This window comes from Echinops telfairi, unplaced genomic scaffold (genome assembly GCF_000313985.2).
Source record: "Echinops telfairi isolate 266 unplaced genomic scaffold, ASM31398v2 ScPeMD7_7465;HRSCAF=8503, whole genome shotgun sequence".
NCBI lineage: Eukaryota > Metazoa > Chordata > Mammalia > Afrosoricida > Tenrecidae > Echinops > Echinops telfairi.
Genome location: NW_022111365.1, coordinates 9759936 through 9775136, shown reverse-complemented (window position 1 = coordinate 9775136; position 15201 = coordinate 9759936). Strand labels below are relative to the sequence as shown.

At 42.6% G+C, this 15201-nt stretch overlaps 1 protein-coding gene across 1 annotated transcript; it reads right to left on the bottom strand.

Annotated features, from left to right (window-relative positions):
* Positions 1-7062: 7062 nt before the first annotated feature.
* Positions 7063-14279, bottom strand: FAM170B (family with sequence similarity 170 member B). The gene is made up of 2 exons (XM_004716255.3): positions 14168-14279; positions 7063-7899 (listed from the first exon to the last, which is right to left on the bottom strand). The coding sequence occupies exons 1-2, from the start codon at positions 14277-14279 to the stop codon at positions 7121-7123; spliced, it is 891 nt and encodes a 296-aa protein (XP_004716312.2). The 3' UTR covers positions 7063-7120.
* Between the last annotated feature and the right edge of the window lie 922 nt (positions 14280-15201).

Below are 15201 nucleotides of genomic sequence, written 5' to 3'. Positions count from 1 at the left end.
TCAGACACTGAGGTGAGTTTAGCAAAATCTGTGCCATCATCCCATCCTCTTGTCTCTGGCTGAGCCTCTGGTCTCTGTCATGGTGGAACAAGAATTTCTGTGCCTTCTGTCATCTCTTGAGAATACCAATAAGAAAACAGCTGATGTTGCTTCTGAGATGACATCCAGGCTTCCTACTACTCTGGGACCAGAATCGAGAATGCCGTCAACACGAAGCCCATGTGAAAAGCCAAGGTCTTAGTTAAACAAATGCAGATGAATGTTTATCTCCAACCCAGTTACCACTCTTCCAAGCTCTTACAACTATAGCCCTGCTCAATATTGCCATTACAAATTCAGCATTTATTCCCCATCAAATCTTCCCTTTCACGGACATTCCCCTGTCTGCAGATGGCTTCATCATTCACCAACCAATCTGATAAGATATCAGGTGGCCTTCTGGATGCCTTGACTCTAACCACCCTCATCAAACACTTGCTATAATCTCTCTCTCTCCTGAGTCTCCGGACTTCACCCTGTCTCAGTGAGGTGCTCTCAAATCTATCTTTGGTTCTGCTCAGCAGAATGAACTTAAATTAGGGATGTAAATCTGACTCACTTAATTATTCTCGAGTTCCTTGTAGTTTTCAGGAGGAAAATTATCAAATTTCCAAATTTTGTCTCCAAAGTCTTTTTGCACATCTCCCAATGTGATGTCTACTGGTCAACAGAGAACACAAAATTGCCCATTACAATGGCTGGTGTGGTAGTTACATACTCTGGTGTCAATTTGGGACTTGAGGGTATTAAGAGTGAAGGACGGGGTGTAGTCTGTCAATTGGGTCATCATAGCCAATGAGGCCTCTTTGTGGGCATGGCCTTCTCCCGAGAATTCTGGGAACTCCAGTATTTCCTCCTTGGAGGTGGGAGACACATCTCTATGTTCACTTCCTAAAAGGTGCTCTACTGACAAGACACATGGGGTTATACTGATGGAGCTGGACCTCTAGAACTGAAGGAGCTATGTGGAGACCCCTGCCAGCACTGAGATATTTCTACCACCAGTGGATCCACAAGACTTCTAACCCACTGAATTGTGGTCCTCCTGCATTCAGCATCATTGCATGTATTTTGTGAATCTGAAGAGGACTTTATGGATCGGTATCAAACATATAGGCTAATATTGGGCTTATGGACTTCATCTGGACTGGGCTGGGACACTTTCTCAATACGGTATTCAGTTGCTTTTGTGTATAAACCTCTTTCTTATATACATATGAGTGTCTTATGAATTTGTTTCTCTAGTCTACCCAGACTGACATAGCTGCTTCCACATAACCACATGGGACAGTCCTCTCCCTTCTCCTTTGATTATCTCCAATTTTTTCCTTATATACCAGAATCTCCTTTCCTACTATATCACTCACATTGGCCTATAAAATTCATGTCTCTCTCTCCCATCTTCATCTTTATTTGGGTTTCCTTTCACCAAGCTACCATCACCGTCACTGTCTTTTTCAAGTACATTTGCCAACACAGCTGTCCAACATTTGCCTTGGGTAGTAGTTCCTCTGGTGTCCAATACTGACTTGTACCTACCATGCCTTTCTCTCCCCCACCCAGTGCTACAACTCTTCTCGGAGACACCGTTGCCTCACAGCTGGCAAATGAAATAGAAACCATTTTGCCCTCAGCTCTCTTGACCTCTTCAGCATTTATCATTGTTCTCTCTCCTCAAAACAAATAAACAACCCCCGCCCCTTAGTTTTGTTGACTCCAACAAGCTCCTAAGAATTTTTTTAGGAAAACTAAGAAATTCCATCCTCTCCCATGTTTACTTTCCTCACATATGCTACAGTTGACTTTACAATGCTCTCGGATAGCAAGGCTGTTCATATCCTCCCACTACGGTCAAAGGGGGTTCACAGGAGGCTTAATCCATGTGGGGAACAGGGAAAATGGGTTTTGGGTTTCCACCATCATCTTCTACAAACCTGGTATCTCACAACTGGCACTCCTTCCCTTTCTAACCTCTAACATTTGGAGAACCCCAGGGCCAGGCCTCACCTCTGCTCCTCTCTGTATTTCAGCTATCATCTCTCTAGGTCACTATCATGCCTTTCAAGATGGCCCCATCCATGTGTCACTATTATCCTAATTTATATTTCAAATTCAGTCTGGGTCTTCTGAGTTCACAATCATAAACCAATTTCAACTTGATATCTTTACTTGGACAGGCCCTTAGCACTTAAAGTGAACAATGTCCCAAGTGACCTCTATTACCCACACTCCAGAATGTATGTCTGAGCATACACATACAAACCCACGCACACCTGATCTTCCCTCAGTGTTCGTTAATGTAGATAATCCACAGGCACCCACCCATGTATTCCTCCTAGGCTCTTAGGAGTACACCTTGACAAACTCCTTATTCTACTCACCTTCCACCCATCACTAAGTCCCTTTCATTCTATTTTTTAATATCTTAAATGCATTACTTTTTTCCTTGACTTGGCACCTCTCTTATCCATGCCACCATTTTCTCTCACAGAACTAACCTCCACTGCTTGATTTGTTGTTTTGCCACAATCCCATAGTCTACATCACAACCAGAGTGAATTTTCAAAAACATTAATCTGTTTATGTGATTTATGTTCATAAAAGTAGTTGCACTTAAAATGAGGTGTGTGCTAAGGCAACATGGTCTTTGAAAAAATGACATTTATGCTGAAACCTCCGCTATAAATAGAGAGCAGAAGACTGACAGAGAGAAGGTTTGAGTTTCACAAAGGAGAGCGCAGGTACAAAGGTTTTGAGTAAAAAGACTTATGAGGATTTAAAGAAAGAAGGAAAGCCATTGGGACCTGTCCATAATAATGGAAACAGGGAACACTAAAAGATGGTAAAGAGTTAACAAAGGCTGTGATTATCCAGGACTCTGCAAGTCATGAAACAGCATTTGTATTTTCACAATTTTATTTAATATTTTCTATGTGAATTTCAGTTCTTTTAAATTTGAACATTCCAACTATATATATGCATGTATTAAATATTAGTACAGAATATGAATATAAATATGGAAACCTGGAAGTGTAGTGCGGTTATATATTGAACTGCTTGCACTGCTAACTGCAAAGCCAGCAGTTCGAAACCACCTTGGGAGAAAGATGAGGTTTTCTAATGCCATAAAGATTTACACTCTCAGAAACCCCCGGGATAGTTCTACCCAGTCCTACAAGGTCATGTGTGAGTCAGCATCGACTGGATGGCAGTGAGTTTGGAGTTTGGGGTACAGGGTCACTGGGAGTTGAAATTGACTCAAGGGCAGTGAATTGTCTTTTTGGTGACAATCTGTTTGATTTTTGGACTGCTAGCTACAAGGTCAACATTTCAAACATTTCAGGTTTATCATCTCAGAAATCCTATGTGTGGACACTCAGAATCAACTCGACTTCGAAAAATTCATAGAAAAATTCTATTTTTAATTTCATTTTTCATGAAGTTTTGAAGCTCTCTCATATTTGGGGAGTGGGGACATGGGCAAAGTAGGTACTGTAAATACCCCAAGGTGGGCTTAAGTCTGGGCCAAACCTCAGGTCTCCTATTCCCTTTGAACCCCTGCACAGTTCCTTTCCCTCAAATGTTTCTAGGATTTTGAAGGCTGGGAGTGGGTCACAGAGACCATCACTTGGGCAGGACATCATAAGACTCAGATACCAGCTTCTCATCACATGACTCCCTCATCTTCCACCACCACAGCCTTGGTGGAGCCGGTATAGGTGAAGGAACTGGAGCCTCCACTAGAGTGGAAACTAGACTGTCAGGAGCTCAGGCCACAAGGGAAGCCAATGATTGTGAAGTCCTTGTAGCCTGAGGTCAGTCCACCAGAGTAGCTATTGATGGTGTTCATGTGGATGCTCAAGTTCTGCATCCCAGATGCAGTGACTCTCCTCGCCCTCCAGCAGCAAGTGGCCATCTCGATCACCAGCTTGATGCTCCTCAGTTCCTGATACATGTCCTGCTTGGCTCAACCAAGGGGCAGCCTCCAGCTCAATCAGCTTGTTATTGATGTCCTTATTGGCTAGCTCTCCACAGTGCTCAATGTCAGCAAAGGCGGCCTCCAAAAAAGGCCTTCTGGCTTTAGAGCCCCTCCATCTCAGGCTAGATTCACCTGATGCTCTGGTGCATCTCAGTGGTCTCAGTCTTCAATGCATCTCATCCCATGCTTCCCAGCTAGTGTCTGCAGCTCTTTCATACTTGATCTGGTATACTCTCTCTGCCTTAGCTCATCTGTGGTTGTCAGCCTCCTTGTACTTGGCTTTGACATCAGCAATGATACCATCCATACCCAGGGAATGGCCAATTGTCCATGGGCAGCACCAAGATGTGTCAGAGATCCGGGCCTGCAGCTCACAGAGCTCCTTCCTCTCCATGCAGTTTCCTGAGGAGTTTCCTGTGTGCCCTTCCAGGTGAAACTCCAGTTCATCTGTTCAGTTATTGATCTCTTCTTTGCAATTGTTCTTGATGTCCTCCACTAGCTTACGTATGCTCTACCTCCAATGTCAGTTTCTCTTGGCCCAACTTATCCAGCTGCTGCCCATGGTTTTTGAGGGAGCTCTTCAGCATGTTGTCCATGTTGCTATGAGATGTCTTCTGTTGGACTTGACCTCCAGCATCTTGCCCTGCTGTGCCAAATCCTGTGCCTTGTCAATGAAAGAGAAACACTTTGTCGAGGTCCTTGATCTGCTCTTTCTCCTGGGGGTGCATGGCCTGGATATTGGATGTCCATATAAAGCTTAAGGGGGCTCAGCAAGCTCTGGTTCAGCATGATGTCTGTGATGCCCACCCCTCACCCCTCCTGCCCAGCTGAAGTCCCAGATCAAACCCATGCCAGTTCCCAGGCTACTCCAGAAGCTGCTGCTGCTTTTGCCCACCTGGGAGAACAATGAGCAATTTTGGGTGCCAGGCATACTGGTATAGGAGTGGCTGCTAAAGGTCTATGGGCCAGAGGAGGGCACCTTATAGGACTTCTGAATTAGCCTAATGGATGACATGGTGGGGGCCACATGTGGAGGCAGTAGTGGAGGCAAACAGAAGTTCTAGAAGGAGCTAAGAGGCTGATTCTAGGTGGGCCGTCTTATTTTAAAGTCCTCTCATATCACCGTGATTTTTTCAAGCTCTCTCATATTCAAGCCCTCTCCTATATATTCATATATTTACATATACTCATATATAGTCTATTTTCACCCAGAAGACCCGGTGGTAAAGTGGTTAAGTGCTTGGCTATTAACTGAAAGGTAGGCATTTCAAACCCACCAGCCACTCTATGGGAGAAAGATGAAGAAGTCTGCTTCCATAAAGATATATGGCCTGGGTTATCTTTTGGGCATTATCAGTAGGAATCAAGTCAATGGCAACTTGTATTTTCACCCACTAGCCACAAGCTCCACATAATAATAGCAAGGTTTATTTTGCTAATTTTTTATCCCCCATGTTTAGTACACTGACTGACACAAACCCAAAACCCAAGCCCAATTCTGGCCTCTAGCAGCCCTATATAGGGTTTCTAAGGCAGTAAGTCTTTGAGAACAGAAAACCTCATTTTTCCCCCTCAGAGCAGCTGGTTGTTTCAAACTGCTGACTCTATGATTAGCAGTCCAACTAAAAATTCCCTGCATCACTAGGGCTCCTAGGTTACTCATAATGACCCCCTTGTAGGTTTCCAAGGCTTTAACTGTTTGCAGGAGTGGAAAGTCGCAGCCCAACATGTAATCACTACACCACCTGACCTCCTAGGGCTACCACATCAAACCAATTTCAACTCCATGGAGTCAATGCTGACTCATAGTGACCCTCTGTGGATTTCTGAGGCTGTATCTGTTTACAAGAGTGGAAATCCCAGTGTTTCTCCTGCAGAGCTGCTAGTGATTTTTAACTGTGGACCATACTGATTGCAGTCCAACATGTAACCATTTTTCCACCAAGTCGCCCCAGGGTTATCACAGAGGTGGTGTTAGTGTAGAAGGGAATAAAGGTCTCCATCACTCCAGCCAGATCAAGTGGCTGCCAGTTCCTCAGACACTCCCTCTTCTGAGAGCCTCTCTTTTGTCCAAGTCATTGATTTTTAACCAAGGTGATTTTGTGAATCGTTCCCCTCCCTAGTGGAGAGAAAGATCCTACTGTTAATCTAATGGGTAGAGTCCAAAGGTATCTGAATATCCTATAGTCTATCACGAAAAAGTAATCATTCAGCTCAAAATCTCAGTAGTGTCAAAGTTGAGAAACCTTGTTCTAATTCTACCTACACTTCAAGTGTGAGCACGATCCATTTTAGGCAGCTTGTGTAAGAGCCCTCTGGGATCTCCCAACATGCCTTGTGTGATTTATCCCTTGTCTTGTAATCCCCTTCTCTCTCTCTCTCTCTCTCTTTCACACACAGGACCTCAGTGTATTTTATTGAATAGTATAGCCTCCCTCATACTGGACAGAGATAAAGGGATGAATTTTGTATCAATATTTTAAACCTTGATTAACGTATGCAAACTCCTAGGTCAGAAGGAATTATCCAGCACCCATAGTCACCCCTCGGAAGCTGCTTTTGTGACCTACAGAAACAACAGTATCATATGGGCATAACCTCATAGGATGGCTGATTCAATTAGCCTTTGACTCAAATTTTTAGTTATTAAAGTTTAATCTCACTAACATTATGACATAGAACTAGGCATTATGAAGGGCTGCTAGCAATGAATAAAATAGGAAGGATGCTTCCTGTGCAATGGGCTTTCTTTTTGAGTCTTGCTACTTTCATCCAGCAAGTCTGGACTCTCCAATCCCCAGCAAAAATAAAAGGCAGTCTCTCACTTGTGGATTCCAGAGCTGGTGACCACCACAGGAGAACTCAAAGCCCTCCTCTGTGGACAGATTTTAGAATGAACTCTGGTTGAGATGGTATGCCCCGTGGAAGGGATCCTTCTCCCTCATCTCTGACGATTCTCCCTGCTCTGCACCTCACTCACTGCCTTCCCTCCTCAGTCCTGTGGGCCTCTTTCCCTGCCCAGGTAACTATGGTACTCTGCTGGGGTAAGAGGGGATCAAGGTGCTGGTTGTGAGGACAGAGCCGGGCACATCAACCCTAGGCTCACTGGTTCTTCTGCTGTAACTGACACAACTTGGGGGGCCTAGACCATTTACTGCTGCCTGAAGGGTCCGGTTCCTCCTCCTCTTGCTGGTCATGAGCTGGATCCTGGTCATGAGCTTGATCCTGGTCATGAGCTTGATCCTGAACTCGCCTTCTCTCTAGCATCTCCTCAAAAAAAATCTGGCAGCTGAAGCCCTCTCTGATGCCATACTGGGCATGTTCTAGCAGCGCTTCCAGGGTGGGGAAAACTCGACAGCAGGCCACACAGCGCAGCCCAAAGTTCGTGGTCACTAGCCACTCAGGGGGGTCCCGCAGTTCCTGCAGGCAGCAGTCCAGTGGTCCCAGGAGCTCACAGTCATCCGACTCGGGGCAGCAGTTCTTGATGGCTTCCAAGTCCCAGCGCAGGTCGGTGTTAGAAGCTGTCTCAAAGGAGGATCCTTTCCTTCGCTGCCTCTTGATGAATTCAGCTTCATGAATTCGAGGCTTCGCGCTGACCGACTCAAAGCCAGCCTCCGTTTCCCAGGCAACAGCCACACCCCGCACAGTCTGCACGTGGGTATAGAGGGCACACGTGCTCTGCTGGATTCCATTTTCCTGGTCGTGCAGGCATGAATGGCACGACTGGTACGGGGAGTAGGACTGGTACTCAGAAGAAGACTGGGAGGAGGGCGAGCTGCTCCAGCTCAGCACCCCTCGAAACCTGGAGGAGAAGTAGGGGTGCTCATCGTGGGGAATGGCCGGCCTCTGTTGAGGAGGAGACTTCTCCGTCTTCATGGTGTCTGAGAAGGAAAGAACATTTTCATCAGGGAACAAATGCTGTTATTTACCTTTCCATTCTATTTTAGGAGCTAAGGCCCCAGAAAGGGTGTAGGTGCTAGGGACCCTGGGACAGGTGACACCACACACCCTGGGCCTGTTTGTAAAATCTGTTTTAGAAGGCAGGTTTTATAATGTTTAATATAGTCTATCAGAAGAAATACAGCCAACATACTCTTTAGAAACCAGGATTGTGAAATTTTATCTCATGTATTTTGGACATGTTATCAGGAGAGACCAGTTCCTGGGAAAGGACAGTTTGCTTGGTAAAGTAGCAAGTCGGCAAAGAGAAGAAGACCCTTGATAAGATTCATGGACTCAGTTCAGGCCTGGGCGTTGTTTTCTTCTGTTATGCAAGAATTGCTTGGTGTCAGGGTCTACTCCAAGGCACCAGACAACAGCAATAGCACCTGTCTCCTAAGGAGCAAACAATAAATGCAAATATCGAATGGAATACCATGGTGGTACAAAGAGGTACAGTGTTGGGCTGCCAACGGACAGGTTGAAAGTTTGGGTTCCTCCAAAGCAACCTCTGAAAAGGATCTTAGCGGTGTGCTTCTGAAAAAGCAAGCCATTGGTAGCCTTTGGGAATGCTTTAACTGGAAGCCGACTCAATAGCAGCTGGTAAAAATCAACAAAAGATCTGAACACACCCCCGAAGGCTATCAACTGGCAGATCAACAATAGTAACTTGCTAACTGGTTGGTGTTGAGTAGTTCTGACTCAGCGTGAAGCTATGGAACAGAGTGGAACTGTTCAGTGGCATTTCTAAGTCTGCACCTCTTGGGAGAAGTAGACTGTTATCGCTTTCTCCCATGGAGCATCTGTGAAGTTCCAACTGTGACCTTTCAGATAACAACCAAGTGCTTGGCTACTTTTCTACCAGTAATCATTAACTGGTATATATATATATGAAAAAGAACCAACCCAAACTCACCGCCTTTGAATAAATTCTGACGCACAGAGACCCTATAGAACAGAACACAACTGCTTGTATGGATTTCCAGATTGTTAACTCTTTCTGAGAGTTGAAACCTCATCTTTCTCCCAGGGAAAAGCTGGTGGTTTCAAGCTGCTGAATTTATGGTTGGCAGCCCAACTCATATTGTGCTATGATACTCTTTGATGACTAGATGAGTAGATGGTGGTATATTTCTGCAGTATATTATCATTAATGAATAAAAAAGGGATGAACTGATGCATGCTACAATATGGCAGAATCTCAAAAGCACTGCAATATATGAAAGGAGTCAGACTTTCAGGGCTTCATATTATAGGTGGTCCTCAATTTACAAAGTGTTTGAGTTACAGTGAGCTTAAACCCATCTGTTTTGCTTGTTTGTTTTTTGAGTAATAACCACAACATCAGCAGTTCAAACCCACCATCAGTTCCTCAGGAGAAAGATGAGGCTATCCGCTTCTTTAATGATTTACAGTCTTGAAAACTAGATATAGGGTCGCTACGATTGATTCAATTGGCGGTAAGCTTTATTGTTAGTAATACATACTGCAATACAATGTTAAAGTAACACAGTGTTAAAATATAACTGTAAATTGATATCTAAAGTTTTCAATCCTCAAAAAGTATGATAGGACTAATCAAGATATTGGTAACAAAAGACAATAATAATGAAAACTTTAAAAAATAAAGCATTTAATTTATAGCAAAACTGACTTAAGACAGATTCATCTTGAAAGGAACCCTGTCAGAAATCAGAAACTACCTGTATATGTCACTTTTATAAGACATTATAGAAATGGCCAACACTATAGAGATAGCAAATAGTGTTATCAAGAACTGCAGTTAGGGAGGGAATTGCCTGAAAGGGCAAAAGAAACCTACGAGGGGGATGACAACATATTACTTTCAAATGTGATGACAACTTGATGGTATACATCTGCCAAAAGTCATCAGATTGTACAGTTAATATTAGTGAAGCTTATGTATGTAAATTGCAATTCCACAAAGCCAATGAACTACAAGCAATGTATGGGAGGGGTATATCTGCTACACCACATGTGACTTGTCTTTATATCCCTACCCGGGATCACCATATGCTTGAGACTCATTACCCTCCCACCACCGTCTCCATGTTTTAATTCAGTGTTCAAGACATCTTAAGAAATAGGATTGTTATATTACTAGATAACAGATTAGAAGACTGAAGCATAGCAAGTGTTAAATATCTGAACGCTCTAGAGTTGGTACCAGGCCCTTGGACATGAGACACTGTGTTACCTTTAAGAGTAATCTCAGTACCCTTCCTAGGGAATAATCATGCACTTTTTAAACTTTAATACATTTAAATACATTTTCATATCATTACAGAAATCAGAATATCAGTATGCTATTTGTTTGTTTGTTTTTTCTAGTACATTGTTACTAATCCTGGTCCATCATCACAAACATTGTTATGTTTGAGCTTTTGTTTGCAGGTCAGTCCATCTCCTGAAGGGTCTTCCTATTTTTCACTGCCCTGCTACATTACTAAGCATGATGTCTTTTCCCAGGGACTGGTCTCTACTGTTAACATGTCCAAAGTACATGAGATGAAATCACACTATCCTCCCTTCTAAAGAGCATTCTGACTGTACTTCTGAGACAAACTTATTGGCCTTTCTGGCAGCCCTCAGTACTATTTGAAGAAGAACATGATCGGAGGATGCTCATTAACAACCTGTGACATGCAGATACTACCTTGCTTACTTCACCAACAGCCTAATTCAATTGTCTCAATTCTTCTGTAGTCTTCCTTATTCGTTGTACTTTCACATGCGTACTAGGCGAGTGAAAATGTTATGCCTTGGGTAATGCATATTTTAGTCCCCAGAGTATCATCCTTGCTTGTCAACACTTAAAAGAGATCTTGTGCAGCAGATTGCTGCAATGTAAAATGTTGATTTCTTGACTGCTGCTTCCATGAGCATTGACTGTGGAGCCAAGCAAGATGAAATCATTGACAACTTCAATCATTTTCCCCATTCATTATCATGCTATTGGTCCAGTTGTGAGGGTTTTTTTTTACATTGAGTTGAAATTGTCTTTGATCTTTATCATCAAGTGCTTCCAGTCCTCCTCATTTGCAGTAAGCAAGGTACTATCTGCATGTCACAGGTTGTTAATGAGCATCCTCCGATCATGTTCTTCTTCAAATAGTCTAGCATCACAGATTATTTGCTCAGTACACAGATTGAATAAGTATGATGAAAGGCGCAAACCCTGATATCCTTTTTCCTGACTTTAAATCCTGCAGTAATCCCTTGTTTCGTCCATACAATTGCTTCTTGGTCCACGTCCAGGTTTCATGGGATCACAATAAAGTATTGTAGAATTCCCTTGCCTCTCAATGTTATCCATATTTTGTTTTCACATAGTTTAATGCCTTTGCATATGCAATAAAATACAAGTATTCTCTGCTTTCCACAAAGGTTTACCTGACATCAGCAATGATATCCTTCTTGTCACATCCTCTGCTGAGTTCAGCTTGAATTTCTGGGATTGCCTTGTCACTGTAATGCTGCAACCATGGTTGAATTATCTTGTGCAGATAATTTTGCTTGCATGTGATATTAATTATATTGTTCAGTAATTTCCACACTCTGTTGGGTCTCATTAATATGGAGTGGGTGTGAATATAAATCCCTTCCTGTCAGTTAGCCAGGTAGCTGGGTTCTAAATTTCTTGAGATAAATAAGTGCTTCCAGTGCTTCATCAGCTTGTTAATACATTTCAATTGATATTTTATAAATTCCTGTTTCTACATTCCTGATATTTTATAATTCCTTGTTTTTCACTTATGCCATCAGTTCAAGTTCAACTTCTTTCTTCAGTATCACTGACCCTTTTGCTTATGCTACCCTTTGAAATAGTTGAATGTCACCCAGTTCTCTGTGGTACAGTCATCCTGTGTTTCTTCCATTGTCTCTTATTTCTTTTCTTTTTGAAACTCGAACATGTATGACCAGAACCCTTGTAGCAATACCTTTTCCCCATATCTTCATCATGGCCATGATCTTCTCATGCTGTCTGCATCATTCAAAGAGAGTCCTGGTGGTATAATGGGCATGCACTGGACTGCTAAACTGCAAGTTCAGCACTTTGAAACAGTCTGCCTCTCTGCAGGACAAAGATGAGGTTTCTACTCCCATAAAGAGTTATAACCTCAGAAACTTACAGGGATAGTTCTACCTGTAGGGTCGCTGTAAGTCAGAATTGACTCAATGGCAGTGGGTTTGGGGCTTTGGGTTTTGCATCAGTCAATATTTTGCTTATAAGATCCTTCCATACTGTAACGAGGTTTAGTTCTTCCTAGCTGAGATATGCTCAGCATGTTTTTCCTTTTTGGTTTTCTAGGTCCAGGTCTTTGCACATTTCATTATGATACGTTGTCTTCTCATACTGCCCTTTGAAATGTTCTAGTCGGCTCTTTTAGTTCAGCATGTCTTCCATTTGCTTTGCCTACTCTACGTTCAACAGCAAATGTTAATGTATCTTCTGACATCCACTTTGATCTTTTCTTTCCTTTTTATCTTTTTATGAACTTAGGCTTTCTTCACGTATGATGTTCTTGGTGTCATCACAGAGCTCATAAAATCTTCTGTAATTAGTGTTCAATATGTCAAATCTATTCTTGATATGTTCTCTAAATTCAGATAGGATATACTCAAGTGTGTATATTGGTTCTCATGGACTTGCTTTAATTTTCTTCAACTTTAACGTGAACAATTGGTGGTCTGTTCCACAGTTGGCCCCTGGCTTCATTTTGACTGCTAACCTTGAGCTTCTCCATGAGCTCTTCCTGCAGATATAGTCCATTTGATTCCTGTGTATTCTGTCTGGCAATGCCCATGTATACAGTTGCCATTTATGCTGTTGCAGAAAATATTTGCAACAATGAAATCTTTTATCTGGCATAATTATATCACATAATTTGCAGCTTCGATTATATCGCCAGGGCCATATTTTCCAACCACTGTTCTTTCCTCTTTATTTCCAACTTTCAAATTCCAATTGCCAATAATTATCAATGCCTCTTGGTTACATGTTTGATCAATTTGAGGCTGACGATGTTGGTAGAGTTCTTAAATTTCATCACTAGGTTTGGAGGCTCAGGTATAAATTTGAATAACAGTTGTATTAACTGAATTTCTTTGTAGGCATATAGATAGTATCCTATTATAGATAGCATTGCACTTCAAGAGAGAACTTCAAATGGTTTTTGATGATGAATGCAATGCCATTCCTCTTGAGTTTGTCATTCTTGGAATAGTGCATCATTTGACTGTCCGTGCCAGTTCACTAACACCTGGTATATCGTGTGTTCGTCTCATTTTTTATGACTTCCAATATTTCTAGATTAGCATTTAATACATTCAGCATTCTGATTATTAACTGATGTTTGCAACTGGTTATTATTTTGGCTTGTTCCCCATCAGCAGATGAAAGCCTGACCAATTTACTCCATGCGTATCATTATGGCTGACTCTGCTGCTTGAGGAGGAAGCGGTTCACCATCAGTTTTATTTTGAGTGTTTTCCATCCTGTGGGGCTTAGGCTATGACAACATATCTGACAATAAGCCTAATCCCTCAGAACTGGAAGCCTATTCCTTCCTTGTATTTTCTCTTAATCTGAAACCTCTACTTTACACTTGGTTACTTTGAGTGACCCTGCTGGTATGTCACTAGTTCAAAAACCAGCAGGGTCACTTAAGGTGTACCTGCAAACATCCACTAATAATCAGGATGTGGACTGTCAACCCGCCTACAAAAATATCAAAGCCAGTGCATGAGGTAGAGCAGCAAACTTCCCAGTCCATTGTGCAAGTAAATCGGAGTGCTTTTCAGCAGGAGACTGGCATGTGGAGTAGGGTGACTCTGGGCACTTAATTGAGGGAGTTGGTTTGCTGACTCAGGAAGCTGGAGCTGAGTGCCACCTGGCTGAGACCTCTAGTAGTGTGGCACATCATTAGGACACTTATTGAGCAATCGCAAAGGCCTTGCAACATGGCCTGAGCATGGCAGAGGCCAAGACAAAAAGTTGAAGGCCAGAGAGAGGTCAGTCTGCGGACATAGCAGAGAAGAAACTGTTCTGACTGAATAAATGAATTGTGAGCATTTCTCGTGTTAACTTCCCTAATTATGAGTATTATATGTAGCAGTATCCTGTGCAAGTTGGTAGCTCCCATCCTTATACCTTACTACACCTACCAATTCTTTCCTTTGACCTACCTGACCAACACACTCCCACACTCTCATCAGTAGACTCAGGACTGACCAAGCTGAGAGTGGCTCCATCTGATGGTGATTTCTCTCCTGTGTGGTCCATGAAGTGATGTTTCATGATTCGAATCCAGCACCCAGGGTTCTTTCTCAGTATTGCTCTAGCTGTTTCATGAAAGTTTTCTTGGGCTGTGCTGAAGCCCTTCAGTTGGCCCCAGCCTGAGTGACTGCTGGGCTCCCCATAGTTACTAAGATTCTGGCATCATTCTGTGACCTCATCAGTGACACTGACCAGTTCTGTGACTCACGGCAGGCAGAGTCCCAATTAGGATGCTCAAAGAGGCTCATACCATGATCTCATCTTTGCCTTGGGCCTTTTCTACCTGGTATATGATGAGGATACACACGAACACAAATCAAACAGACACATACTCATAAACATTTATACACGTGTGTACACACAAGCACATAAACTCACACATAGACACATAAAAATATAGACTCTTACCCAAACATAAATGCCCACAGGCACACAAATATATAAATGATCACTCAGACACACTCAGATACACGAAAGTGCACATAAACTCGCATGTAAAGGTAAGTTAAAAAAGCACTGCTGCTTAGGGATCCAGTTTATACATAACAGGTTTATTTTAAACATGTCTCTCTGATCGGTGGATGACTGCAGACAACTTCTCTCAGTAATAGACTTGCCTTAGTCTACTTAAGGTGCCCTAAACACGGTCTGACCAAAAGAGAGGCTTCTGAGAGGATCTGGTGGGCCTGTCCAATTCAATGCAGGAAGTCAACTGAATGTTACAGGGACGTTTTTGTGGGTTCCAAAGGGGAAATCTTGGTAGATTTTCTTGAAAGACACGGGTACTTATGAAGAAGTCTTAAGAAATTTGAAAGCTGCATTGGTGAGAGAAAAAAATGACCAAGAAAGTTAGACTGAGGAATTTTTTCCATTATGACAAAGCACCTGATAATTTTGGATGGTAGTAAATTCTCGATCCTATGAGAATTTTGTTGGGTAACCT

What these genes read in the sequence shown, in the direction of transcription:
- FAM170B (XM_004716255.3), bottom strand. Translation starts at nt 14,279, where the DNA reads ATGAAACATCACTTCATGGACCACACAGGAGAGAAATCACCATCAGAT. An exon ending in TGTGGGAGTGTGTTGGTCAG is followed by an intron (nt 7,900 to 14,167) that starts GTAGGTCAAAGG and finishes TTTCCTTCTCAG; the next exon opens with ACACCATGAAGACGGAGAAG.